Source organism: Trachypithecus francoisi, unplaced genomic scaffold, assembly GCF_009764315.1.
Source record: "Trachypithecus francoisi isolate TF-2019V2 unplaced genomic scaffold, Tfra_2.0 Lachesis_group20, whole genome shotgun sequence".
Taxonomy (NCBI): Eukaryota; Metazoa; Chordata; class Mammalia; order Primates; family Cercopithecidae; genus Trachypithecus; species Trachypithecus francoisi.
In genome coordinates this window covers 33,192,027-33,216,519 of record NW_022681466.1, presented here as the reverse complement: position 1 = coordinate 33,216,519, position 24,493 = coordinate 33,192,027, and the positions used below count along the sequence as shown (strand labels likewise).

The 24,493-nt window shown below is 51.2% G+C and overlaps 2 protein-coding genes and 1 long non-coding RNA gene across 6 annotated transcripts in view; 2 read left to right on the top strand and 1 right to left on the bottom strand.

Annotated features, from left to right (window-relative positions):
• The window catches only part of RNF43 (ring finger protein 43), a 65,252-nt gene extending 62,658 nt beyond the window's left edge, over window positions 1–2,594 (top strand). For both annotated transcript variants that reach the window (XM_033183653.1, XM_033183652.1), the window contains one exon: window positions 1,274–2,594. In XM_033183653.1, the coding sequence (XP_033039544.1) occupies window positions 1,274–1,317 (44 nt within the window). In that variant the 3' untranslated portion in view covers window positions 1,318–2,594. The remainder of the gene's footprint in view (window positions 1–1,273) is intronic.
• Window positions 2,543–19,266, bottom strand: LOC117067301. Of its 3 annotated transcripts, none has more exons than XR_004430696.1 (3): window positions 18,517–19,266; window positions 4,377–4,556; window positions 2,543–4,293 (listed from the first exon to the last, which is right to left on the bottom strand). It is a non-coding gene; the product is annotated as an uncharacterized LOC117067301 (long non-coding RNA). The 3 variants fall into 3 exon arrangements; XR_004430697.1 differs by lacking the exon at window positions 18,517–19,266 and adding an exon at window positions 16,749–18,476; XR_004430695.1 differs by lacking the exon at window positions 18,517–19,266 and adding an exon at window positions 13,921–14,292.
• On the top strand, window positions 4,086–11,043 carry SUPT4H1 (SPT4 homolog, DSIF elongation factor subunit). The gene is made up of 5 exons (XM_033183656.1): window positions 4,086–4,225; window positions 4,782–4,888; window positions 8,682–8,737; window positions 9,029–9,082; window positions 9,962–11,043. The coding sequence occupies exons 1-5, from the start codon at window positions 4,157–4,159 to the stop codon at window positions 10,027–10,029; spliced, it is 354 nt and encodes a 117-aa protein (XP_033039547.1). The 5' UTR covers window positions 4,086–4,156; the 3' UTR covers window positions 10,030–11,043.
• Window positions 19,267–24,493: the final 5,227 nt, after the last annotated feature.

The following is a 24,493-nucleotide window of genomic DNA, read 5'->3' as shown; positions in this document are numbered from 1 at the left end:
TGTTTCCTTCCTCCTTCCCTCCTTTTTTTCCTTCTGACTATATGCCTGCTTTGTGCTAGGTTCCAGACTAGGCTCTGGGGACATGGAACTTGCCAATCAGGACATCCATGTCCATGGGGAGAGAGCCATGTACTGCAAGCTTTGGCTATGTGTTTGTGATTCCATTCGGACCCTACCGTGTGTGTACTTTGAGTGCTGCCAGTACCACACCACTATCTCCCTTTTCTCTCAAACTCAGAACTAGTTTCAGTGCCTCTCTTTTTCTTGCCTCTCACATCTAATCAGTGCCAGATTCTGTTAACTGTATCTTGGCTAGCTTTGTCATGTTTTTTCAAGTCCAGTACTTACGGCCCTGCCAGTGTCTTATGCATACCCTAAAGATCCATGCAGGAGCCTCCTAGCTCTTTCCTTCCCTCTTACAGGGCCTCGAAGACTGAGTGCTGCCCATCCAGTATGTCCCATAGAGTTGTGCGCCACAGCTCCACTGCTCACCTACCCTCCCTATTGCTGCCAGCGTCATCTGCCTTACAGTAAACTGTCCAGAAATCTTCAAATGTTCTGTTTTGTCCACAGAGAGGAAAAATCCAACCTGCTTTGGCCTCAAAGGTTCCTGCACCAGCCAGCCCCCAGCTTCCTTCTGAACCTTATTTTCTACTCTCTTCCCTCCCTTCCCCAGGCCCATGCTTTACCCAAACTGGGTAAACGATTCTTGTAGTTCCTGTAGCCCAGAATATACTCCTGCCTTCTCTATTCCCATAAATCTAATTCTTACCTATTCCTACAGAATCAGCTCATTTATCCCCACTTCCAAGAAGCCTTTCCTGATTGCTGCACTTGGACCTGGTCTCTCTCCTTCCTTAATGCATCTCTCATGACTCCTGTCCTGTCCCACTGGCGTAGTGGCCATTTGCTTTCATACTTTCTCTCCAAAAAGGTTACCAGGTCCCTCCTTATTCTTTTTGGTCTTCTATTTGGCACATGGTAGCAGACCAAATTCACAACGAATGCTTAATAAATATTTATTGGGTGAATAAATGAATAGTAAGTATTGGTAACACACTGGTTGCTATATATATTTCTTTAGATTTGTTTTTCTCTCCCTTGTGTCCCAACTGGGGCCCCCTTAGCTTTCAATTTAACGACCCTTTCCAGACACAGTCTCTCCTCCTCCCTCCCTGTAGTCCCCTGCCAGCCACACTCTGCTGCAGGTGAGAGAAGCAGGTGCCTGGCCTGACCCTCAATGACCTCTTTCCTCCCCTCTCTCTAAATACAGGCTCAGAGGAGGAACTCGAGGAGCTGTGTGAACAGGCTGTGTGAGATGCTCAGGCCTAGCTCCAACCACGAGTGTGCTCCAGATGCGTTTGGGCCCTACCTAGCACAGAGTCCTGCTCCCAGGAGAAGAAAGGACCACAGCGAACACCATTCTTTTTGCCATACTTCCTAGAAGCACTGGAAGAGGACTGGTGATGGTGGAGGGCGGGAGGGTGCCGTTTCCTGCTCCAGCTCCAGACCTTGTCTGCAGAACATATCTGCAGTGCAGCAAATCCATGTCCAGCCAGGCAACCAGCTGCTGCCTGTGGTGTGTGTGTGCTGGATCCCTTGAAGGCTGAGTTTTTGAGGGCAGAAAGCTAGCTATGGGTAGCCAGGTGTTACAAAGGTGCTGCTCCTTCCCCGAACCCTACTTGGTCTCCCTCACCCCAGGCCTCATGTTCATACCAGCCAGTGGGTTCAGCAGAACTCATGACACCTTATCACCTCCCTCCTCGGGTGAACTCTGCACACCAGCTTTGGCCCCTCCACAGTAAGGCTGCTACATCATGGGCAACCCTGGTTCTATCATTTTCCTTTTTGCCAAAAGGACCAGGACCATAGGTGAGCCCTGAGCACTAAAAGGAGGGGTCCCTGAAACTTTCCCACTATAGCGTGGAGTTCTGTCCCTGAGGTGGGTATAGCAGCCTTGGTTCCTCTGGGGGTTGAGAGTAAGAACAGTGGGGAGAGGAAAACTCCTCCTTGAAGATTTCCTGTCTCAGAGTCCCAGAGCAGGTGGAAAGGAGGAATTTCTGCTGGACTTCCTCTGGGCAGAGGAAGGATGGAATGAAGGTAGAAAAGGCAGAATTATACCTGAGCGGGGACAACAAAGAGTTCTTCTCTGGGAGAAGTTTTGTCTCAGAGCAAGGATGGAGAACGGGGACAACAAAGGAAAAGTAAAGTATGACCCTTGGGTTTGGACAGCCCAGAGGCCCAGCTCCCCAGTATAAGCCATATAGGCCAGAGACCCACAGGAGAGTGGATTAGAGCACAAGTCTGGCCTAGGCCACTTACACTGAGTGGACAAGAGCTGAGGGGCCTCCTCAGGGTGACATTCACCCCAGGGCAGCCTGACCACTGTTGGACCCTCAGGCATTATCCCATTTGGAATGTGAATATGGGGGCAAAGTGGGCACAGGACCCCACCTGGGAACCTTCTTCCCTCAGTCAGTGGGGAGACTAGCACCTAGGCACCCACATGGGTATTTATATCCGAACCAGACAGACGCTTGAATCAGGCACTATGTTGAGAAATGTATTTATTTGCTAATATATTTATCCACAAATGTGGTCTGGTCTTGTGGTTTTGTTTTGTCATGACTGTCACTCAGGGTAACAACTTCATCTCTTTCTACATCAAGAGAAATAAATTATTTCTGTTATCAGAGGCTAGGCTCCGATTTATGAAAGGATAGGGTAGAGTAGAGGGCTTGGCAATAAGAACTGGTTTGTAAGCCCCTAAAAGTGTGACTTAGTGAGATCAGGGAAGGAGAAGGCATGACTAGATTCTCTCTGTGATTCAGTCATAATTATTATACTGTTCACTTCACACATTATGATGCTTCAGTGACTTAGACCTTGGGCAAATACTCTGTGCCTCGCTTTTTCAGCCCATAAAATGGGCCCGCTTCATGGTTGTTGCAGGACTTACATGAGATAATCGAGTACAGAAAACATGTTCCAAAGTGTAAAGTTTTATTCAGTGATAGAAAACATCCAAACCTGTCACAGAGCCCATCTGAACACAGCATGGGACCGGCAACAAGAAGCAAGCCTGCCCGGAAGCAGCTCAGTTTCAATCAGGAGGCTGGGCTGGAAGGATAGAACAGCGGGGCCTGAAACTATTTATATCCCAAAGCTCCTCTCAGATAAACACAAATGACTGCGTTCTGCCTGCACTCGGGCTATGGCGAGGACAGAGAGAGCTGGTGCTCCGTTGGCATGAAGTCCCCAGAGCCAGAAGGGGCCTCTGTCGCTTCCTCACACGGCACAAGTTCCCCTTCTGCTTCCCCGAAAAAGGTTTGGTAGGGGTGGTGGTTGGGGCCTGTAGAACAAGGCATTTCGCTTCCTATACGGTGAAATGAAAGAGAAAAAAAGGACACCTAATCTCCTACAAATGTTCTTTAGTAAAGGAAACGTGTCTAAGTGCTAAGAACTGCGCAAAGTATAAATTATCAGCCGGAACGAGCAAACAGACGGAGTTTTAAAAGATAAATACGCATGTTTTCCGCCGTAGCTCGCAGGCCAGCATTCCTGTGGGAAGCAAGTGGAAACCCTATAGGGCTCTGGCAGTTAGGAAGGAGGGGTGGGGCTGTCCCTGGATTTGTTATGGGTCTCTGCAGAGATAATCCAGAGGGAGACAGTGGATTCACTGCCCCCAGTGCTTCTAAAACGGGAAGACAAAACAAAAAGAAAAAACAAATTTCGGGTCACCACCGGGAACCGGACCGGCGCCCCAGTGCCAGCAGCCCAGATCAAACGGCCCGCGTCGCTGCGCTGCGGCTCAGGCCGACGCACTCCCGCGCAAGCGCAGCCGTCCACCCCACCCCGCCCCGCCCCTCGAGGGCCCGCTAACTACCCTACACAGCCTCCGCCGCGCCCTCGGCGGGCTCAGGTGGCGGGGACGCGCCCCGGCCCAGGTGGCGGCCGACCGCCCCGCCTCCCCGTCTGCCGGTGGGATAAACCATCTCCTCTGGCGGGGGTAGGGGCGGAGCAGGCGCCCGCCCACACCGGAAGAGGAAGTCTGAGCGCCAGAAGTGGCGGGCATTCTGGGTAACGAGGTGTTTACTTCCTGCGGGTGCGCAGGCTGTGGCCTTGTATCTCCCTGTTGCTCTTCCCATCGGAGAAGATGGCCCTGGAGACAGTGCCGAAGGACCTGCGGCATCTGCGGGCCTGTTTGCTGTGTTCGCTGGTCAAGGTGTCAGTCGAGGACTTGGTTGTAGGGACCATGGGGGACCAAGGTCAGGGAAAGAGGGCGGAGCGGGGCTGTGGGACAGTAAAATGAAAAGTAAGGCCCAGGACTCAGAGGTGGCAGGGGGAGTGAGAAGCCGAAGGAGGCCATCGTTTACCTCGTAGGATCGCGGGCAGGTCTTTTAGCTGAGGGCACGGGCGGTCTTACATGCCTTTGAATCCTCAGCTCTTAGACGATCGGTGAACTTACGTTGGAGCCGAAAGACGCTGGGAGTCACAGGCTGGTGGGGATCCGCAGCTGAGTGAGTAGTCGGAAAGGGTGCCTGACCCTGAGCAGACTAGAGAAAGGAATAGATAAAACGGAATTGGGAACAAGAGAGGAAGGAGTGGGAGGGTGGGACTTAGGAATGGAGCTTTGAGAGTAGTAGGTGGGGAACCTTGGGAGACAAAGTCAACATAGGGAAACAAGAAATTGAGCAAGTCGAAGTATTAAGAAAGCTACTTTGTCTCTTGGTCTTGTTCATGCTTATCTCTCCTTTTCCTTTATTTTTCTTCACTCCCAGACTATAGACCAGTTTGAATATGATGGTTGTGACAATTGTGATGCATATCTACAAATGAAGGGTAACCGTGAGATGGTATATGACTGCACCAGCTCTTCCTTTGATGGGTAAGCCGCTTCAGGTTCCGTCATTCCCTTCTGCATTACCCAACCCGCACCCAGAGAAGTAAATACAGGGCAAGTGTTAATCTTAGTTGGTCCCAGCCGTTCGTTTTTGGGGGTTATCTTGTGTGGGTTTTTTTTTTGAGTCAGGGTTTTGCTCTGTGGCTTAGGCTGGAGTACAGTGGCATGATCATGGCTCACTGCAGCGTGGAACGATCCTCCCACTTCAACCTCCCAAAGTGCTGGGATTATAGGTGTAAGCCACTGTGTCCAGCCTCAACAGTTATTTTGAGACATACTAGTGCTCGGGATCTAATACAGTAACCGCTAGCCACATGTAGCTACTGAGCACTTGAAATGTGTCTAGTCCAAATTAAGACATGCTTTTAAGTATAAAATATACCCCAGATTTCAAAGACTTAACATGAGAAGAAAGAATGTAATCTTAATAATGTTTGTTAAATGCATGAAAATTTCTTTTGAAAATGAAGGGAAGGGAGGTATAGTAATGGTAGATCATTGCCCAAAAGCTGTTGCTTTTTTGGAGGGGACAGACTTTTCGCTCCTGTCACTCAGGCTGGAGTGCAAAGACGCAATCTTGGCTCACTGCAACCTCTGCCTCCCGGGTTCAAGCAATTCTCCTGCTTCAGCCTCCTGAGTGGCTGGGATTACAGGCGCCTGCCACCACGCCCAGCTAATTTTTGTATTTTTAGTAGAGATGGAGTTTCACCATGTTGGCCAGACTGATCTCAAACTCCTGATCTCAGGTGATCTGCCCACCTCGGCCTCTCATAGTGCTGGGATTACAAGTATGAGTCACCATGCCCGGCCCGTTTTAGCCGTTTTACTTATTTATTTATTTGAGATGGAGCCTGGCTCTGTCGCCCAGCCTGGAGTGCAGTGGCACAATCTCAGCTCACTGCAACTCCACCTCCCAGGTTCAAGCAGTTCTCTGCCTCAGCCTCCTGAGTAGCTGGGATTACATACAGGTGCCTGCCACCACGCCCAGCTAATTTTTGTATTTTTAGTGGAGACGGGGTTTCACCATGTTGGTCAGACTGTTCTTGAACTCCTGACCTCATGATCCACTCACCTCGGCCTCCCAAAGTGCTGGGATTACAGGAGTGAGCCACTGCACCCGGCTGCATTGGCGTGATCTCAACTCACTACAACCTCCACCTCCCAGGTTCAAGCAATTCTCCTGCCCCAGCCTCCTAAGTAGCTGGGATTACAGGCACCCACACCATGCCCAGCTAATTTTTATATTTTTTTAGTAAGGACGGGGTTTTGCCATGTTGGCCAGGCTGGTCTCGAACTCCTGACCGCAGGTGATTCTCCTGTCTCAGCCTCCCAAAGTGCTGGGATTACAGGCGTGAGCCACTGTGCCTGGCCACCATTTCTAAATACACAATTCAGTGACATTAGTGCATGCTCATTGTTGTGCAGCCATCACCACCATCCAACTCCAGAACTTTTTTCATCTGTACCCATTAAACACTAGCTCCTCATTGTCTCCTCCCTTTGGTCCCTCACAACCACCATGCTTTGTCTCTATGAATTTGGCCACCTTAGGCACCCTTAGGTACCTATGGGCTCATTCAGTAGCATTTTGTAGCTTCTTTCACTTAGCATAATGTCTTCAAGGTTCATTCATATTGTAGCATGCAACAGAATTTCCCTCCTTTTTTTGAGCTGAATAATATTTGTCTTGTATGTGTATAGCATGTTCTGTTGCCCATTCATCCATCAGTGATATCTTGGGTTGCTTCTCCCTTTTGGCTATTTGTGAATAATATTGCTGTGAACATTGGTATACAAATATGTGTTCAAGTCCCTGCTTTTCATTATGTTCAGTACAGATGCTCCTCAAGTACAGAGTTACAACCTAATAAGCTCATCATAAGTTGAAAATATAAGCCAAAAGTGCATTTAACACACCTAACCTACTGAATATCATAACTTAGCCTACTTCAAATGTGCTCAAAACGCTTATGTTACAGTGGCTGACCAGAAGCTGTGGCTCACGGCTGCTGCGCGGCATCATGACAGAATATTGCACTGAATTGCTAGCCTGGAAAATAACAAAATTTAAAATTTGAAAACAGTTTCTACTGAATGCATGTCACTTTTGCACAATCATAAATTTGAAAAATCATAAGTTGAACTAAGGTAAGTCAGGGATTGTCTGTATATCCACAAGTGAAATTGCTAGATATATGATAATTGAGTGTTTAATTTTTTGAGGAACGGTCATACTGTTTAGCAACTGCACCATTTTCCGTTCCCACCAACAGTGCCCAAAGGTTCTAATTTCTCCCCATCCTTACCAACACTTATTTATTAATAACAGCCATCCTAATGGGTGTGACTTTGGTGTCCCATTTCCCCAGTGAAGGGTGATGTTGAGCCTCTTATGTGCTTATAGCCATTTGTATATCTTTGGAAAAATGCCTATTCAAGGCCTTTACTCATTTTTGACTTCAGTTTTTTTTGTTGTTGTTGGGTTGTAGGAATTATTTGTATATTCTAGTGCATATTAGGTCTTAAAGAGTGGGCAAATTGAAGATCGAGGAGGGCTGGATGACCTCAACCAAAATTGGAAGAGGTAGTACTTTCCTCTTAAAGAAAGAAGCTTGGGATTTTTGAGGAAGGTGAGGTGAGAGAGAGATAGAACATTCCAAATAAAGGGAGTGACTAGAGCAAAGGCATAGGTTGGGGAAAACCAGGATGTGTTTGGAGAACAGTGGGAATTCTGTTTAGGTTAAATCATAAGGTTGGGCTATAGAGACCCTAAGGCTAAAAAGATAGATTGCAAAGGACAGAGAAGAATATACTTGTGGTCAGGAGGATGGCCTGCATCGTGCCTATCTCCCATCAGGCTGCAGGGCTGAGGGCTAGTGTTCTGCTTGTCAGCCCTGGAGGTAGGGTCGGTTCCACTTACAGCGCATGGCTGATCATGTAGGATTTGGATGGGAAGGGAATCTTCTCAAATAAGAATCCAGGAGTGTTACTGAGAGAAGAGGGGAGGCATATTGAGGAGGCAGTCAACAAATGTCAGTGCTTAGACCCAACACAATCGGCAGGCAGTAAGCATTTGATTGAATGCTTTGAATGACAAAAATGCTTATCCATCTTGCTCAAGCAGCATCTCCTAGCCCTTGAATAGCCTTACCATTCTTCTGGAATCACAGCTACCTGGAAAGGACAAGTAGGATAATGAGGAGAGCTAATGCTTATTTAGCACTCTGTGCTAGTCTTTGTGCTAAGGTGTTTTTCATGTAGTATCTCAACCTTTGAGTCTCAGCTTACTGATCAGGTTCTGAGAAGGGAACCCCGCATGTATAGGTCATTAGAGGGGTCCCCATATGTCTAGGTCATTAGAGGAAGAGCTTAGCCAAGTTGAACTCATTTCTAGTAGGAGGATCCATTGTTCTGACTCACCCTCCTCTTTGCATTAGGCGCTAGATCCCTTGTAGTTGTGTTAGTTGTAACTATTGGCCCTCTAGTCCTAAAGCCGTCTCGTTTTCTAGGGAATCTGTAGGCTAAGGATGTTTGTGAGCTGAGTGAGAGAGTCTTTTGGGGATGGAAACTAACCTGTGGCTGGTGGGCCAAGGACATAAGAACAAAGAACGTTTGTCAGTCCTAGCTTTGAGTCAACCTCATCCCAACATCAGAAGGCAGTTTTCCCAACTTTGCAGTGGAGACTTAGTACTTGGCTTTTTCCTAGATTTCTCTCTCAGAATTGAGCTCAGGCCCAGGGGAGGCTCAGGCTGACTCTCCATTTCTTTTCCCTCCCTAGAATCATTGCGATGATGAGTCCAGAGGACAGCTGGGTCTCCAAGTGGCAGCGAGTCAGTAAGTGTCGGCCTTTCTCCTTTTGGCTTAGTTGTAGTGTTACTGTTCCTCAGGTCCATTAGGGAGTCTGAAATCAGCAAGGTGAGTGACCTCAGGGTGGGAAAGATCGGGTTGTAGGGAAGACAAGGAAGTAGTGTCCTGTGCCTTATCATTTAACACTTGTAGCCAAAAGAGGGGATAGCTCTTCTGTTGGAGTTGCATCACTTCTTTAATGTTTAGCTTTAGCTTCCATTTGATCTTCAGTCTTAACTCACTTCATTGTAATCTTGTATCTTTTTTCTTCTCTCTCAGGTAACTTTAAGCCAGGTGTATATGCGGTGTCAGTCACTGGTCGCCTGCCCCAAGGTAATAATCATAACAGCCAATGTTCATTTACTCTAAAGCTCTGCAGAAGTTTTTTTAATCTGAATTAATGCCAATTCTCACAACTCTCTGAGGTTCAGCATTTTACAGATGGGGGAACCAGGCACAGAGAGGTTAAATCACTTGCTGGAGGTCACCCAGCTAGTAAATGAGGAGCCAGGACTGGAATCCAGGCATTCTGGCTCCAGAATTTTTGCTATTTCTGTTTTTTATTTTTTTAGAGACTATGTTGCCCCGGCTGGACTCTAACTCCTGGGCTCATGCGTTCCTCCCACCTCTGCCTCCTGAGTAGCTGGGACTACAGGTGCCTGGCCTAGAACCTTTGCTTTTGATGACTACATGTATCCCTCTTTTTCTTCTCATTCTTACCGAACACTTACCTGGGTCTTCACTGGTAATGAGTCAACTAAGCAGGACCTTTTTTTTTGTTTTTTGTTTTTTTTAGTTTTTTGGAGACAGGGTCTCACTCTGTCACCCAGGCTGAAGTATAGTGGCGTGATCGTAGCTCAGTGCAGCCTTGAACTCATGGACTCAAGAGATCCTCCCACCTCAGCCTCCCAAATAGCTGGGACTACGGGTGCAAGCTACTACGCCTGGCTAATTTTAAAAATTTTTTTGTAGAAATGGGGCCTTGCTCTGTAGCCCAGGCTGGTCTTGAACTCCTGACCTCAAGTGATCCTCCTTGACTTCCCAAAGTGCTGAGATTACAGGCATGAGCCACCATGCCTGGCCAAGGAGGACTATTGTTAAGTGGTCTGGGAACTCCAGTTTACTTATAGTACCCCCTCAGGGTGGCAGCTGAGTGGCGTATCTTACCCTTCTGAATCTTACCTCACAGAACTATTTCTTTTCCTGCTTCAGGAATCGTGCGGGAGCTGAAAAGTCGAGGAGTGGCCTACAAATCCAGAGACACAGCTATAAAGACCTAGCAAGATGCAGGGCTGCCAGCATCTTTGCTTTCCTGCCTCTGCTTATTTCTTGTTCTGGAACTAAATGAGCAGAACTTCAAATACTTCCTACCCTCCAATTCAGACTCAGCTGACTGTTGAGAAAGCAGCACATCATTTTATCTTCTTTGGACTACAAGTGGGGTGGGAGGGATTTGGGTTGGTGGATTAACAGATGGAATTGAGGGGAGAGTGGGATACTGATTTTCCTGCCCATGGCCCAGGGCTATGCCTTCCCCATGCTGAGGACTCTAGGTCAAATGTCAATAAATATGAACCTCCTCTAGAAAGTTCTGAAGGCCATGACACCTGCCTTGCCTCCCTCTTCCATTCTCTTAGGCACAGTAATAGCTTATTTTGCCCTATAAGAAGCTTCCCAGAGCAGCAGAGGCCCTTCTGCTCCCTTTTGACTGTCTCAGCCTCTGGGCTTGCAGCCTTTCTAGTGTGCTTCCTTGCTTCCTATCAGAAGGTGGTGTCCAGAGGCTTGGGAACCCCATCAGCTTGGTGGCCCTGGTGTCTCGCGGTTGCATCCTGCCCTCGAGACCTGGCACAGCAGTATCCCTTGAAGAAATCCTGAGGCTTTGTAGTGCTCCTTGACCATGTTTAATAATTCTTCCCCCACCCCTGCTCTTCCTATACCTTAGGCCAGTCTCAAGCACTTACTGGAGGCCCTTGGGCCTTGGGCGCCCATTGGGTCCTAGTCTGCCTTGTTTGTGCCCCTGTAGGAGGTAGATCCTTTTCTCCTCTGGCCTAGTAGGGGACCTTGGGTAACATCCTATTTTTCGGCCAAGGTGAGTTACTTGCTTTAGGATAAAAAAAATTGACCACGAATTCTCATTTATTTAAATTTCCACAGAAATCCCCATTTTGATTTCCCTAACTTCCTTGTTCTGCCTCTAAAAAGAAAATGATTACACCCTGCCTGTTTACCTCAGGATTGTTGTGATTGTAGAAACGAGGCTATGTGAAAATTACATAAGTATTATAAAGGTGAAATCCTTTTGCTCTCCTTTTTGGGCCATTTTTCAATACATAGAATATGTGCACAATCAGCCAAAAGAGTGGGGGAAATGCTGAGAGCCACAGCTGCAGGGTGAGCTGTGGGTCATTAGCAGAGCTGCCTGTGCTAGGGCTTTGTGTCTCAGCCACCTGGTGTTGCTCTTGAGTTGATTTTGCTTGTTAACCTGTGGGCTGGAGTGTGTGGGAAGGAGGAGAGATGCTGACCTGATTCTGATTAGTTTGATTAGTTTGTCTACTCCCCTTCCTTGTCTTCGCCTAGGCCTGTGGGAGGGAAACTGGGACTGGCCGGGCTGCTCATGTCCACTCATGGTCTTCAAACTAGAACCATTTTCTCTGGTGCCTTCAAGCTCTGAGGGAATGGTCGGATAACCCCAACTCCAAACAGTTTCTCAAGGATTTCCCCAGCCCAGCAAACAGCTCCATGAGTGGTGATTTCTGTTCAATTTCAACCTGAAAGCACCCCTGCCGGCTAGAGCTTACATCCTGGATGGAAGAAGTGCGTTTCAGCAAGAGTACCCAGGCTGTGCAGCCAACACCCAACTTTCACTAGCTTCTCAAAAAGCCCCTTGGAAAGCCCCAGCTGCTGTCCTGGGTGTCTGACCCGGACGTGGCTGCTTGGTGAGAATGGAAACAGTTGTGGGGAGGGGAGGCAAGAGGAGCTTGCACAAATAACCACACTTGGGCTGCCTCAGCCTCACACTGAACTGAGCCCTCACTGACAGTCTCACAGGAAGCCAAAGACATAGCATAGGCATTGATGCTTGTGGGGGCAGCGTGGCCTGTTTTCCTTCCTGGATTCTACAGACTGTGCCAAGTGGGCTCTCCCTGGGAGCTGCTGCTGAATTAGCTTTCTTGCTTTCTCTGGCACTTGAACATGCAGGTGGTGCCACTCAGCAACCCAGACAGGCAGAAAGGTGCTGGAGTCCCATCCTCTACTGGAAACCCAAAGAAACTAAGACAAGGACTTGGTTCACAGTTCCCTGGGAGGGCGCGGTCCGGTCCTGGTACCACTGCCGTGCTTTCCATGGCTATGAGGGTGGCCGTGAGAGCTGTGTCCTGCCCACTGGACCATGTGTCTGTCAAAGGTTCAGTCCCATTCTGGCTGCCAAAGTTCTGAGTGCACAGCATCTTAAGATCTCTCCTTGTCTTGCTCAGTAGTGTGGCTTCTCTCCTTCTGAAGAGCAAGCCTCCTCCCCAGCTCAACAAGGACAGACACAAGTCAGACAGAGACTAGGAATGGTAGCCAGGCTGCCTTCCCCTTGCCTGCCTGTGCCTCATTCTCTGGTTCCTCCCTGCCACATGGTGTGGAATTAGTGTCTCCCAGAACACTGAGGAGCTCAGTGGCAGTGCATGGATAATACAGCCTCCAGCTCAAGAAAGGACTGGTGGCTGATAGAGCAAGGCTCAGGATGGTCTGGTTTTGGAGGGGAGCAGTTTCACCAGGGTCCGGACTGAGGCTTTGCTCTTGGTGTGGCTTCTGCCTTGTTACTCCTAGTCTGTCTGCAGCCTGCTACTTGATCCTCAGGTCCCCTCCCTGACATCTGTTCTCTATCAAAGAGGCAGGTAGGTCATGTTTAAGAACAGACTAATAATAACTTTGTCTGGAAGTCTGGTTCATGTTTAGTATCAGTAAAACCTTTCATGTAAATATTTTTACAGTTGACAAAGACTGGGTGCTGTGGCTCACGCCTATAATACCAGCACTTATGGGAGGTCAAAGCGGGCAGATCACTTTGAACCCAGGAGTGTGAGACCAGCCTGGGCAACATGGCAAAAGCCCATCTCTACAAAAAAATACAAAAAATTAGCCAGGCTTGGTGGTGTACACCTGTAGTCCCAGCTACTTGGCAGGCTGAGGTGGGAGGATCCCTTGAATCCGGGAGTTTGAGGCTGCAGTGAGCCATTATAGCACCACTGCACTCCAGCCTGGGTGACAGAGCGAGACCATGTCTCATAAAACAACAAAACAAACCCAAATACAGTTGACAAAGGGCTTTCACATCCACTATGTCATTTGATTCTCACAAAAACCCTGGAACTAATTAACATCCTTATTTGGTGATGAGACTGAGGCTCAAAGAGTTAAAGTGTCTTGACTGGGCGCGGTGGCTCATGCCTGTAATCCCAGCACTTTGGGAGGCCAGGGTGGGTGGATCACGAGATCAGGAGTTCAAGATCAGCCTGGCCAAGATGGTGAAACCCCGTCTCTACTAGAAATACAAAAATTAGCCAGGTGTGGTGGCGTAAGCCTGTAATCCCAGCTATGTGGGAGGCTGAGGCAGGAGAATTGCTTGAACCCAGGAGGCGGAGGTTGCAGCGAGCCAAGATCGCGCAACTGCATTCCAGCCTTGGCGACAGAGCAAGACTCTGTTTCGGGGCTGGTTAAAAAAAAGAGTTAAAGTGTTTTAGCCATAATCAAGTAGTGGAGCCCCAGCTCAAGAAATATAATGCCCACACCAAGTTTAGGGCTACTAACTGCGACATCGTTGTCCACAAACACAGCAAGTTTTTTTCCCTCCGTAAGTATTCCACAGAACCAGTATGAGGCATTAGCTTTCTTCTGAGTGAAGTTACTGCAACACATTGTCCCTACATGTTGAGCCCACCAACCACTCTAATCCCACCACTCTAGTCCCTAAGTCTAAAATTAGCCAAAGAGATGGAGGCAGTGGGGCAATGGCCCAGGGAGGGGAATCCTTGGGATTTACTCAAGGATCCCTGTGCAAGGCATTGGGAAACCAGTCTAGCCCTTCATAAGTTACCCCTGGCTGCATTTACCGTTCCACTCCAGCAGCTCTTACACGCCTGCTGACGTCTGCCCCACACCTCCCAACCTCTCTTTTTCTTCCTCACCTCCCTTTATCTGCAGACTGATGATGGCACCATCACACCCCACTGGAACACTGAGAGACTTGTGTGATGAAAATGCATGTATCTAAGGGCAGAGTCCTGGCCCTGCTGCCTCCACCAGCCACCAACTCTGTGACTTTCCCGTCGCCTCTAAAATGAAGTTTCTTGTCTGTGAAGTGCAATTGACAAAACTATGATCTTAAGTGGTAGGATCGTGGTGAGCTGTGATAGGTGGGGGTGGAGGAGGGCATGAGAAGCACCTAAGGTGCTGGTTGTATTTTGTTTTTCTTTTCTTTTCTTTTGCTTTCCTTTCCCTTTTTTTTTTTTTTTTTTTTTTTTTTTTGAGACAGGGTCTCTGTCACCCAGACTGCAGTGCAGTGGCATCATCATGGCTCACTGCAGCCTCAACCTCCTGGGCTCAGTTGATCCTCCCACCTCGGTGCCTCAAGTAGCTGGGTCTACAGGCATCCACCAGCACATCCAGCTAATTTTTGTATTTTGGTAGAGATGGGGTTTCATCATGCTGCCCAGGCTGGTCTCGAACTCCTGGGCTCAAGCGATCCACCCACCTCGGCCTCCCAAACTGCTGGGACTACAGGCATGAGCCACCACGTCTGGCCTGTTATCTTGATCTTGATGCTAGTTATGTAGGTCAGTTCACTTTCTGAAAATATATTGTTATATAGTTAGGATTTGTTAACTGTTATACTTCAAATAAAAAGTTTGCTTTGGCTGGGTGTGGTGGCTGAAGCCTGTAATTCCAGCACTTTGGGAGGCTGAGACGGGTGGATTGCTTGAGCTCAGGAGTTTGAGATCAGCCTGGGCAAAATGGCGACACCCTGCCTCTACTAAAATTTTTTAAAAAATTAACCGGGCGTGGTGGCACACGCCTATAGTCTCAACTGCTTGGGAGGCTGAGGCAGGAGGATCACTTGAGCCCAGGAGGTCAAGGGTGCAGTGAGTCCTGATTGTGCCACTGCACTCTAGCCTGGGCAACAGAGCAAGACCGTGTCTCAAAAAAAAAAAAAAAAAAAATCAAATACAATAATGTAGGGAAAAGCAATTTGAGAGTTGTAAACTAAGTATGTAAGGAATTCTCATTATCCAAAGTTGTCTATCTCTAGGTAAGTTCTAGATAGGTGTGACAAGAATTTCATCCTTCCAGCATTGTTGGGTAATAGGTGTTCCACCACATATATCATACATAAATACATCAAAATGGAATCAAAACAGAAACATTTTCCTTCAAGCACCAGGGCTTCCCCCCCCCCACCCCCCCCCCCGCCCCCAAAGACAGGGTCTTGTTCTCTTGTTCTGTTTCCCAGGCAGGAGTGCAGTGGCACAATCATAGCTCTCCGAAACCTCCAACTCCTGGGCTCAATCAGTCCTCTCACTTCAGCCCCCAGAGTATCTAACAATACAGGTGCACACCCCTCCACCCAGCTAATTTTGGGGGTTTTTTTTTGGTATTTTTTGTAGAGACAGGGTTTCAAATTCCTGGCCTCAAGTGTTCTTTTGGCCTCAGCCTCCTAAAAGGCTAGGATTATATGAGTGAGCCACTGTGCCTGGCCAAGGTTTTTTTTTCAATTTTAATCTTTATGTTCTCGTTTTTTATAAGATAAAGTTTTGGTTTGGGTTTTTGTTGTTGTTGTTTTGTTTGTTTTTCTGTGGTTATTTTTTTTTAGACAGGGACTCACTGTGTTGCCGAGACTGGCCTTGAATTCCTGGGCTCAAGAGATTCTTCTGCCTCAGCCTTACAAGTAGCTGGGACTACATTCATGTGCCACTACACCTAGCTTAAATTTTTTAAAAATGTGTTATAATACTTCCTTGCTATTTGGATACAAGATTCTGAATGTGATTTAACCTGATTTGGCTCAAAGTCGTTGTAAACCTCCATTTTTGTATCATGTGGTGAAATGGTTCCGGGACTGACTCTTTTTCTACCTCTTGGATTCATAGCAGCCTGTCAGCTGTCACTTCTGTTGCTCACATGTGGCTGTCCCCCTTCCAGTCTTGTCTGAACTAGGAGAACAGGCAGCCACACTTGGTAATAATTGCTATAGGTTGTGCCAGTAGGGTTTAGACTGGAGAGAAGAGCACATGGCTGCCTGCCTCAGTCTTGGGGTTTCAAGGCCTTCACCAGTGGGAAGGTGAGATGCTGAGTCTACAGAAGAGTGAAGGCAGACCACAGAACATTAGGACTGGGGGAGTCATGACTTAGGCCAGCCCCTCACTTTATAGGGGAGAGGACTGAGCCTCAGAGGCTGGTCAGCTTGACTTCAGGAGTGGGTCACTGCTACTTTGTGTGTCCTATACTGCCTAGCTCAGTACCTCTTGTCTAAAGATGCTGTGTTTCTCTGCCATAAGATCCCAGGAAGCGGGAACTGAGTGCAGAGAACACTCTGCCTTGTGCTGCTGGTAGATCCTCTGAAAAATAGGATGGAAAACATTTCCCCTCTATGCCTTGGCACTCCCCCGTTCTCAACCCTCTGCCTTCCGGGTAGAGGGCAGACATTATGTTCTCCCAGATAGGGAACTTGAAGTCCAAGGAACTTTCCTTGGGAGTCTATCTATGGCGGATAGAGGCCTGGGCCTCTGAGAAGTCAGGGAGCTGGCCTAGCCCATTTCAAAAGCTCCTGTGTGCTGCTCCCGGCCTATGCATTCTTCCTGCAAACTGAGCTCTTGTGTTACAGAGTGAGCGTGAGGGAAGGGAAGGAGCAACTTCAGACAGCAGGGTAGGGGGACCTCAGTTTCTCTCCAAAATGGATCCCTCATCCCCTTTCAACCCCTTCCACCCTTTCAACCCCTTCCCCCATCCCGGAAAATACCTGGAAGGAAGTGAGCGCTCTGGGGCCACTAGCAGGAAGTGGGGGGTTCACTGTCACCTCATCCCTGGGGGCTTGAGTAGCAGAAGGCAGGGGGGGGAAATGCAAATCCATGCTTGGGAGGGAGAAGAACTCCTGAGAGGAAGCAGGTGGCAGCCAGAGCCCAGCCTTCCTCCTGGGCCAGTGGTCCCAGAAGGGGCTGCGGAGGCCTGAGGCAAGGGAGTTATCACAGGCCCTGAACAAGCCAGTGGCGGGCCCACCCTGTGCAGGCAGCTGCAGCACTTTCTCTGGTCAGCTGAGTAGACTCACTTCCTCTGCCCTGCACCCCAGAGAGGCCGGGAGATGGAGGGCGGGGTCTCAGGAGGAGGGGTGGGGCATGGTCTGGATTCATGGAAGGTGAGGAGATGCTGGAGAAATGAAGAGGGGGTATGTCCCTGGGGAATCAGCTGGAGGCGGGCAGGCATCAGTCTCTTCTGCTTTTGCTTAGGGACTAAGATTCAGGAATCCCTGTGGCATCTGCACCTCCCCCTACCTTGTTCTAGACACCAGGGGCCAAAATTGAGAACCACATGGTGTCCTTGCAAAGGGATATTTTATAGCAACTGGAAACAAGAAGCTAAGAAGCAGCCTTTGGTCTTGTGCCTCTACACTAATCATCTATTACATCCCTATGACAATTTCCAGCTTCAAAATGGGCCACTTCTATTATTGCATTTGACCCTCAGTGCCATCCCACGAGGCAATATTATTCCCCTTTCACAGATGAGAAAACTGAGTTTCCATTACATCTCTTGCCCACAGTCAGTGGCCTGGTGAGGCTGCACTGGTGCTTCAGCCTTTCCCCCTTGCACAACACTGCTGTCCCTATGGCCTCCCTTCAGTTCTGCATGGCAGATGGGGATCCAGGGCCCGTAACTGAGGCAGGGGCATGGGGGGGTCCTCCAGGTTTTCCTTTTTCTCCCTTGAGCCCCACCCAGCCTGCAGGTGGGCTCTGGGGTTGCAGGTCCACTGACCTTAGTGTCAAAGCCTCCTTGGGGGTGAGGGCTTCCATGCCTCCTGTATTCACCCACCCTGGGACCCCTTGAAGAGGGACTGGGCCCCCTGACACCCGCCCCCATTTTGGCCCAGGCATCTCACCTCCCCCTCCCCAGAGCCACAGCTCCGTGACGCAGCCAGCCGCTGGTGCCCCATTGGCCCGCCCTAGTGCATTTGCCCTTATTTGGCCAGGCCGGCTCCAGGCTGGGTCTCCACCCCTGGCCCAGCCCCCGCAGGCCTGTCTCTCTCACTTCGTCTTTTTGAGGTTTGGCTCTGGGGCTCTGGGGCCCTGGCGGGCGTCACTTCAAACGCACTTTCTGGTTGAGTCACTTTTTAACGGCTCCAGTGCTGTGAGCTGCTGCTGCTGCTGAGTCCCTGGCCTTGGGGGCCAACCCTCCCCCATCTGACTGCTTAATAGGCTCTGAAGGAAAGGGCTGGGGAGGCCATCTGCTGCTGGAGAGACTCTGCAGACCACTTGGCCACCCATTTAGGCCCCTCTGCGCCCCCCCCCCCCACAAGCTTGGGCCAGGGGGTCCGCCCTGGGTCACTCCCACTGCTTTTTCCAATGGGGTTGTGAGGGGAGAACAGGTCCTCACAGAAGACCTATTCCTTTGGGGACTTTGAATTGAGCTCCCTTGGGAGAACAGAAACGGGGTACCCGATTTTCAGGAAGGTGAAACTTAACTTTGCTGAGTTTCCGGTTCCTCATCTCTGAGATGGGGATACCATCACTTACCTCACTGGGTCAGCATGACGACCAAGCGAGATTCAGATTGAGTGTGTTTCATCAAGTTCTCTGGCTGCCTGGGCTGCCTCCCTTCCCCCTGCCCCGTGTGCAGAACGTGGAGGTGAATGGGATGAATCCAAGCAGGTTGACAGGGCAGTCCTCACTGAGCAGTCTCTTTCCAACTCCCACCGCCTTTTCCAGCTGGGCCTAGGATGTGAGGAATCCTGTTGGGGACAGGAGGCTGGCAGGAGGAAAGAGCTCTTTGCCCCTTGTTTCCAGACAAGATAAGGGGAGAATTCTACTAGAGCCCTTCCTAGCCACCCTGCCTTCTCTGCATTTTGGGAGGTGTGCCCTCAAGCCAGCTGGGAAGATCCATGGCTGCCCCGGGGGCTGGGCAGGATTTGGAACACAGATACTGCTGCTTCCACCTGCGAGGTCCCTGGGCTCCTATACTCTTGGGGACTTCCTAGAGCACAAACAGGTGTTTTGGTCAACTCCCCATTTTTATAGGTGAAGAAGCAGGCTGGGTCTAGGGATAGATTCAGTGACTGGCCCAGAATTGTACCACATATAATCACAGGGTGAGGACTAGACCCCTAGTTTCTTGACACTGAGTTTTATCCTCTGCTTGGTGATCCTGATGTTGGGATAGGGAGCGGGGCTGATGAGGGATCGTAGTGGGTTTCAGGCAGAAAACCAGCTCTTGGACCCCCTCCCCGCCCCCGCCACACACACACAATTTATTTGCAGCAGTTGGAACTGGAGCAGGTGCAGCTATGCAAGTTAAAGCCAGCTCCTGTGTGTGGAGAGTCCAGAGGGAACTTTCTCGCATTTCTCCACTTGTGTCCCTAGGAGATCCCAGAGGAGAAAGCTTCTGGTTTCATGGCTACTCCCACAGCAATGGTCAGGGTAGTCTTCCTCACACCCACACCCCCTTTCCACCCAGCCCATCCTGCCTTTTCCCAGATGTTGTGGAAAGAACCCAACTTGGCCCTAACTTGTTTTCTGACCTCAGGCTGCTTTCTGCCTCTCTCTGGGCTTGCAGGTCTGTTTCCTGACTTGGGACCAGTTGCTGCCTAACCTTGCTGCTTAAAAGTCCTTGGATCTTATGATCCCAGAGACCTGAGCCAGAACCCTGTCCCAGTGCAAAGTGACCTCCTAGTGTGGGCCACTGTGCACTGGAGCTGCCCCTTGCCAGACAGAGTAGAGCAGGAGAGTGTGAAATTAAACCTAGGGGAGTCTGGGCCGGCCTGGCAGGAGCTGAGAGCCAGCCACTTTGTCCACCCTCCTTGCCTGGAGGCCCTTCCGCACTCCTTGTGCTCCCAAGGCTCTGAGATGAGACAGAGATCTTCTGAGGTGCTGAGATGACCTCGGTAGGGGACATGGGCTGTCTTAGGTTCTTAAGGCACTTCCCTCTCTTGGCACCTGCTTCCCTTGGTCGCCCCTCCAGGGAGATGGGGAAGGGTCTCGACATTTGGGACTATTGACTCCAATTTGCTTTAGCCCCATTTTGCAATGCTAGGGGCTCAGTTTCCCTCCTTTGTGGCCAGGCCTGTCCCCAACCGTAGCTTACTGGAGGGCGGGTCTGCTCCGCCTTCTGGACTTCCTGTTTGTGAGTGGTTAAGTCTGTGGCTTCGCTCTTGTTGTCTCTTCACAAGGCAGGTTATCTGGGCTGCCATCTCCCACTGGCTGCTTGCCTGCCTGTGAGTGAGGGCCCCAGGCCCATGCAGATGGCGGGGAAGGGTTGGTTTTCTTTTCTGCCTTCATGTGCGGACAGTGAGCTCGTGTCATTTCTTCCACCCTCTGGGCCTGTTATCCTTACAGGCATTAGGCCTTCAAAAGACCATTTTCTCCCTGTTTCTCCTCCTTGCCCAGTCTCTCCTTCTAAACCCTCTTCCACCTGTACTCACATTCTCCAGGAAGCCTTCTCTGATGGGACTCCTGTGACTCTAAGGTTGCCACTGCAGCATCCAACATCCCAACCCCCTGGGCCCTGGCAACCCCCACCTGGGATGGCCTTATGCCTGTTGCTGTTACTCTGTTAAATGTAGATGTGTGTGTCTACTTCACCCTCAGATTGGCTCACTGGAAGTAGGAGCCAAGTGTCCCCATCAGACCTGAAGCTCTGCCCCTGCTTTGGGTACAAGACACTCACTTGCACTGACACATACACTCTTACACACTGCCTGTCAGGCTGGGAGTGCCCAAGGACGGGTCCTGTGTCCTTTTCTCTGCTGGCTCACCTTTGCCTACCCACAGCCTCAGCTTGGCATACAGAGATGGTTGTCCCCGAGGTCAGTAAGGTGGGGGTGGGAGTGAGGGACGGTGAGCCTGGAGCCCTCCAGGATTCCAAGCCCAGATCCCTCTATCCTGGTGAAGGGCTGTTCCCACCTTGTTCCTGCCGCCCCCACCCCTACTTCCTCTGAGCAGGAATCTGTCAGAACCAGAGAGTGCCATGGGAGACTTTTGACAGCAAGTCCAAGTGAGCCAAGGTTGCCCAGTGACAGCCTGCTTGAAACTGGACTGGCCGCCAAGTGGGCAGAGTTTGAAGTATCAACTTGAATTCCTCTCTCCTGTGCAAAGACGTCAAGGGTCTGGTTTTCCGCATCCTGGGGAACTCAGGCAACAGGTGGCTTTGGGGGCAGGAGTAGGAGCCAGGCCACTCTCACAGAGGTACCTATGTTCTGAATCCACCCCCAACTCCTTCCAGTCACCCTGCCAAGCACTGGCCCCAGATTCCCAGGTGAGCCTCCTTGTGTCTCTTGGGGAGGAGGCAGGTGTGTCCAGGAGCGTGGATAGGCCTTCCTCTAGGTGTGTGTGCAGGCCTGCGGGGTGTGTCAACCACAGCGTGTCTGTGTCTGAATGTTTTGGGCTCTCTGGGCCGCTGTCTGTGCATGCATGTTTCCACGCAGGCACTGGCTGCTCTTCCCTCAGGCAGTTGCTGGTCAGTCACACAAGCCATGCATCTGGGTGGTGGCAGCCTACATCAGGCTTCCAGTTCAGCAGCCTTCTTCCACATTCTGCCATTCCATGTATCAGGCATTCTCATAAAGTTTCTTATTGTCTCTGTATTCTTATTTTAGACTCTGCCCCTTCCCCTGTCCTTGATTTTGTCTCTGGCCCTGTCCCATTTCTTCTGGTTTGAGGCCCAGCAGAGCTGGGAGTCATCGCTGGGCTGGGGAAAGTCCAGGTGCAGGGACCCCGAACCTCTCCTCATTCCATCCTTCTTCAGCCCCAGCCTCGAGATGGGAACCAGCAGAGGGCCCAGACTCTCCAGAAACCCCCTGACCCCAGAAGCGCCATCGACAGAGAAGCTGGGTCCTAATCTCTCTTCTCAAAAAAAGAAAATAGATAAATAAAAATAAAAACTATTGGTGATCTTTGGGCATTGAGGTTGTACAGAGAAAATCAGCCTCTGTTGTCACAGGGCAGTAGGCATCAGGGACACCTCAATCTGCTCAGGACAGGAGAAGGGCTGGATTGGAGACTGTTGGAGCAATGTGTGTCCCCAGGAACCTCAGCTCTGACTGGCCGCAGGTCACAAGCTGAGGGGTCTATGGCATAGTTGGGCCCAGAAGCCGGGGGCCCTGGCTCCCATTCTGTGACTCTCTTTTGCGGGGACAGGACGCCTCTGAAGTGAGGGCTATGGAGGCATCAGAAGCAGGAGAAGAAATAAGATGCTCTCAGGGGAGGAGCCCTGAAGAATGGGGGTCCAGGAACCCAGGTTACTGCACAGCTTTGATATTCTTACTCTCTTATCGCCCGGGGCAGCCACTTCCCCTCCACCCAGGTCGGAGGCAGCGGTGGTCTCTTAAAGGAGTATCGCCTCATTTTTGGCCAGCTGGGCCTACAAGGCAACCCTCCTCACCACTTTCTCTTTAGACTCAAGGGGGTGAAAGGCCCTGTTTCCCCTTTTCTCTGTCCCATTTTAGGGACCTGGGAGTGGGGCAACTTTCCAGGTTGAAGGACCCCCTTCCTGGAGGGAAGGATGTGGGGCTGTCTCCCTCCCCGCTGCCCCCATTGCCACTTCTCTTCTAGGCCCTGAATCTGACAGCTCCCTAAGGTCTGTGTGGGCCTAAATGGAGGACCCAGAGAAGAGGTCCATGGCCTTCTGGGAAGTAGTCACTGGGTGGTTTTCTCTCTACTGCTCCTACCTCCCCAGACCCATTCCTCTTGCTTCCAGACCCAAGCCCATCGAGAGGCTTGGAGAATGCTGGGGGAAGATGGTGTGGGCCGGGCTCAGCCCACCCAGCCCCCTGCCCACCCCCACACCCTACTCCCCTCCCCCAGCCAGGGGCCCTGGGCTGGGCAGCTTCCTGCCTTCCCCATGGGGAAATCGGGGGTGGCATGCAGGTGGGTGGGCCCCATGCCCACATCCGGTGGCCGCCAGAACCTTCCCTCGAGCCTCTTTTCCCTCCACTCCTCCAAGCCCGCTTCTCTCCCCATAGCACCTGTGCCCCACCTTAGGACCTGGTCCTCACCCAGCTCTGCCCTGCTCTCTTGTCCTCATAGGCCCCAAGGAGAGCATGAACACCTAGCCTAGTGTCATCAGGCCCACTGGGCCTGAGAGTGCCCCCCCACACTGTGCCCTGCAGGCTGAGGCTGCAGGAGGGGTGCCTTTGTGGGGTGCTGAGAACAACAGCCTCCATGGAGGGTGTGCTGGCCCCAATGCCCTTCATGCATCGGCACCTCCACAGCCCCACGGGAGCACATGCAGAGGAGCCAGGGTTTGGCCTGAGTGTTGGGAAGGGAAGGGAGTTTTCTGGGCTGGGGTCAGCAGCGGTGAGGCTCAGAGAGAAGGTCCTTTTCTTGTGCTGGAATTCTGGACTCCCTGTTTTGGGCACTCACTGAGGGCCCTGTCGAGGAGCCCTGGTCTTCTGGGGACACCCTCAATGCCCTGAGTCAGTCCCAGGCTCTTGAGCCATCCCTTGGAGCTGGTGCCATGGGGGAAGGGCAGCTGGGGCCGGAAGCCACCTGCTCAGGGCATGAGAGAGGGTCCCCAGCCCTCCCGCGGGCCCACCCTCTGTTTCCTGTCAGTCTGTCCTCCCCAGGGAGGGAGGGAGGGCGCTCAGCCCCTGCGGGCGGGGGCGGGGCGGGCTCTGAGACCGTTGGGCGCCCTGAGATCTGGCCCACGTGGCCTCGGGGTTATAAGCCCTGCCCTCCCTGAAGGGAACCCCACTTCGGAGCCTGGAGCACAGGGCGAGACCTCCTCCGCTCTGCAGCCTCAGGTAAGGACCGGGACCTTCACTGCTGCCCCAACTGGAGCTCCTCAGCTCGAGGCCTGTAGGGGCTTGGGCTGCTGGTCTGGGTGGAGGCGCAATGGGGGTGTCGAGGAGCTTGGGTGGGAGCCCCATGCAGGAAGTTCAGGGCAAAGCGCCTTGAAACCTTCTCTAGTGGAAGGTAAAATGGCTCCTGGACCCCAGTGGGAGAAAGAGGTGTCCAAGAAGAAGGGCTGGAGAGTAGGGTGGGGATGGCAGAGCGTGGGCATAGACTGAGAAGTGAGACCATGTCTCAAGGGGCGCCAAGCTCTTCCTCCGCCCAATGTGGCCACCATTTTTGTTGGGATAGCCTTGGGCTCCTGTGAGGGGAACAGCAGGGCAGTGAGGGGTTCAGGACTTTGGGTTGGTGGGGAGCCGAGAATCAAGGCCCTGGTGAGTCAGGACTTTGGGGCTGGTGGAGAGGCTGAGGACTGAGGCCCTGGTGGTTCAGGACCTTGGGGCTGGTGGAGAGGCTGAGGACTGAGGCCCTGGGGGTTCAGGACCTTGGGGCTGGTGGAGAGACTGAGGACTGAGGCCCTGGGGGGGTCAGGACCTTGGGCTGCTATGGAGGCTGGGACTCAGGCCCTGGGGGGGTCAGGACCTTGGACTGGTGGGGAGGCTGGGAATTGAGGCCCTGGTGTGTTCAAGACCTTGGGCTGGTGGGGAGGCCAGGGCCTGAGGCCCTGGGGGGTCAGGACCCTGGGCTGTTGGGGAGGCTGGGGACTTAG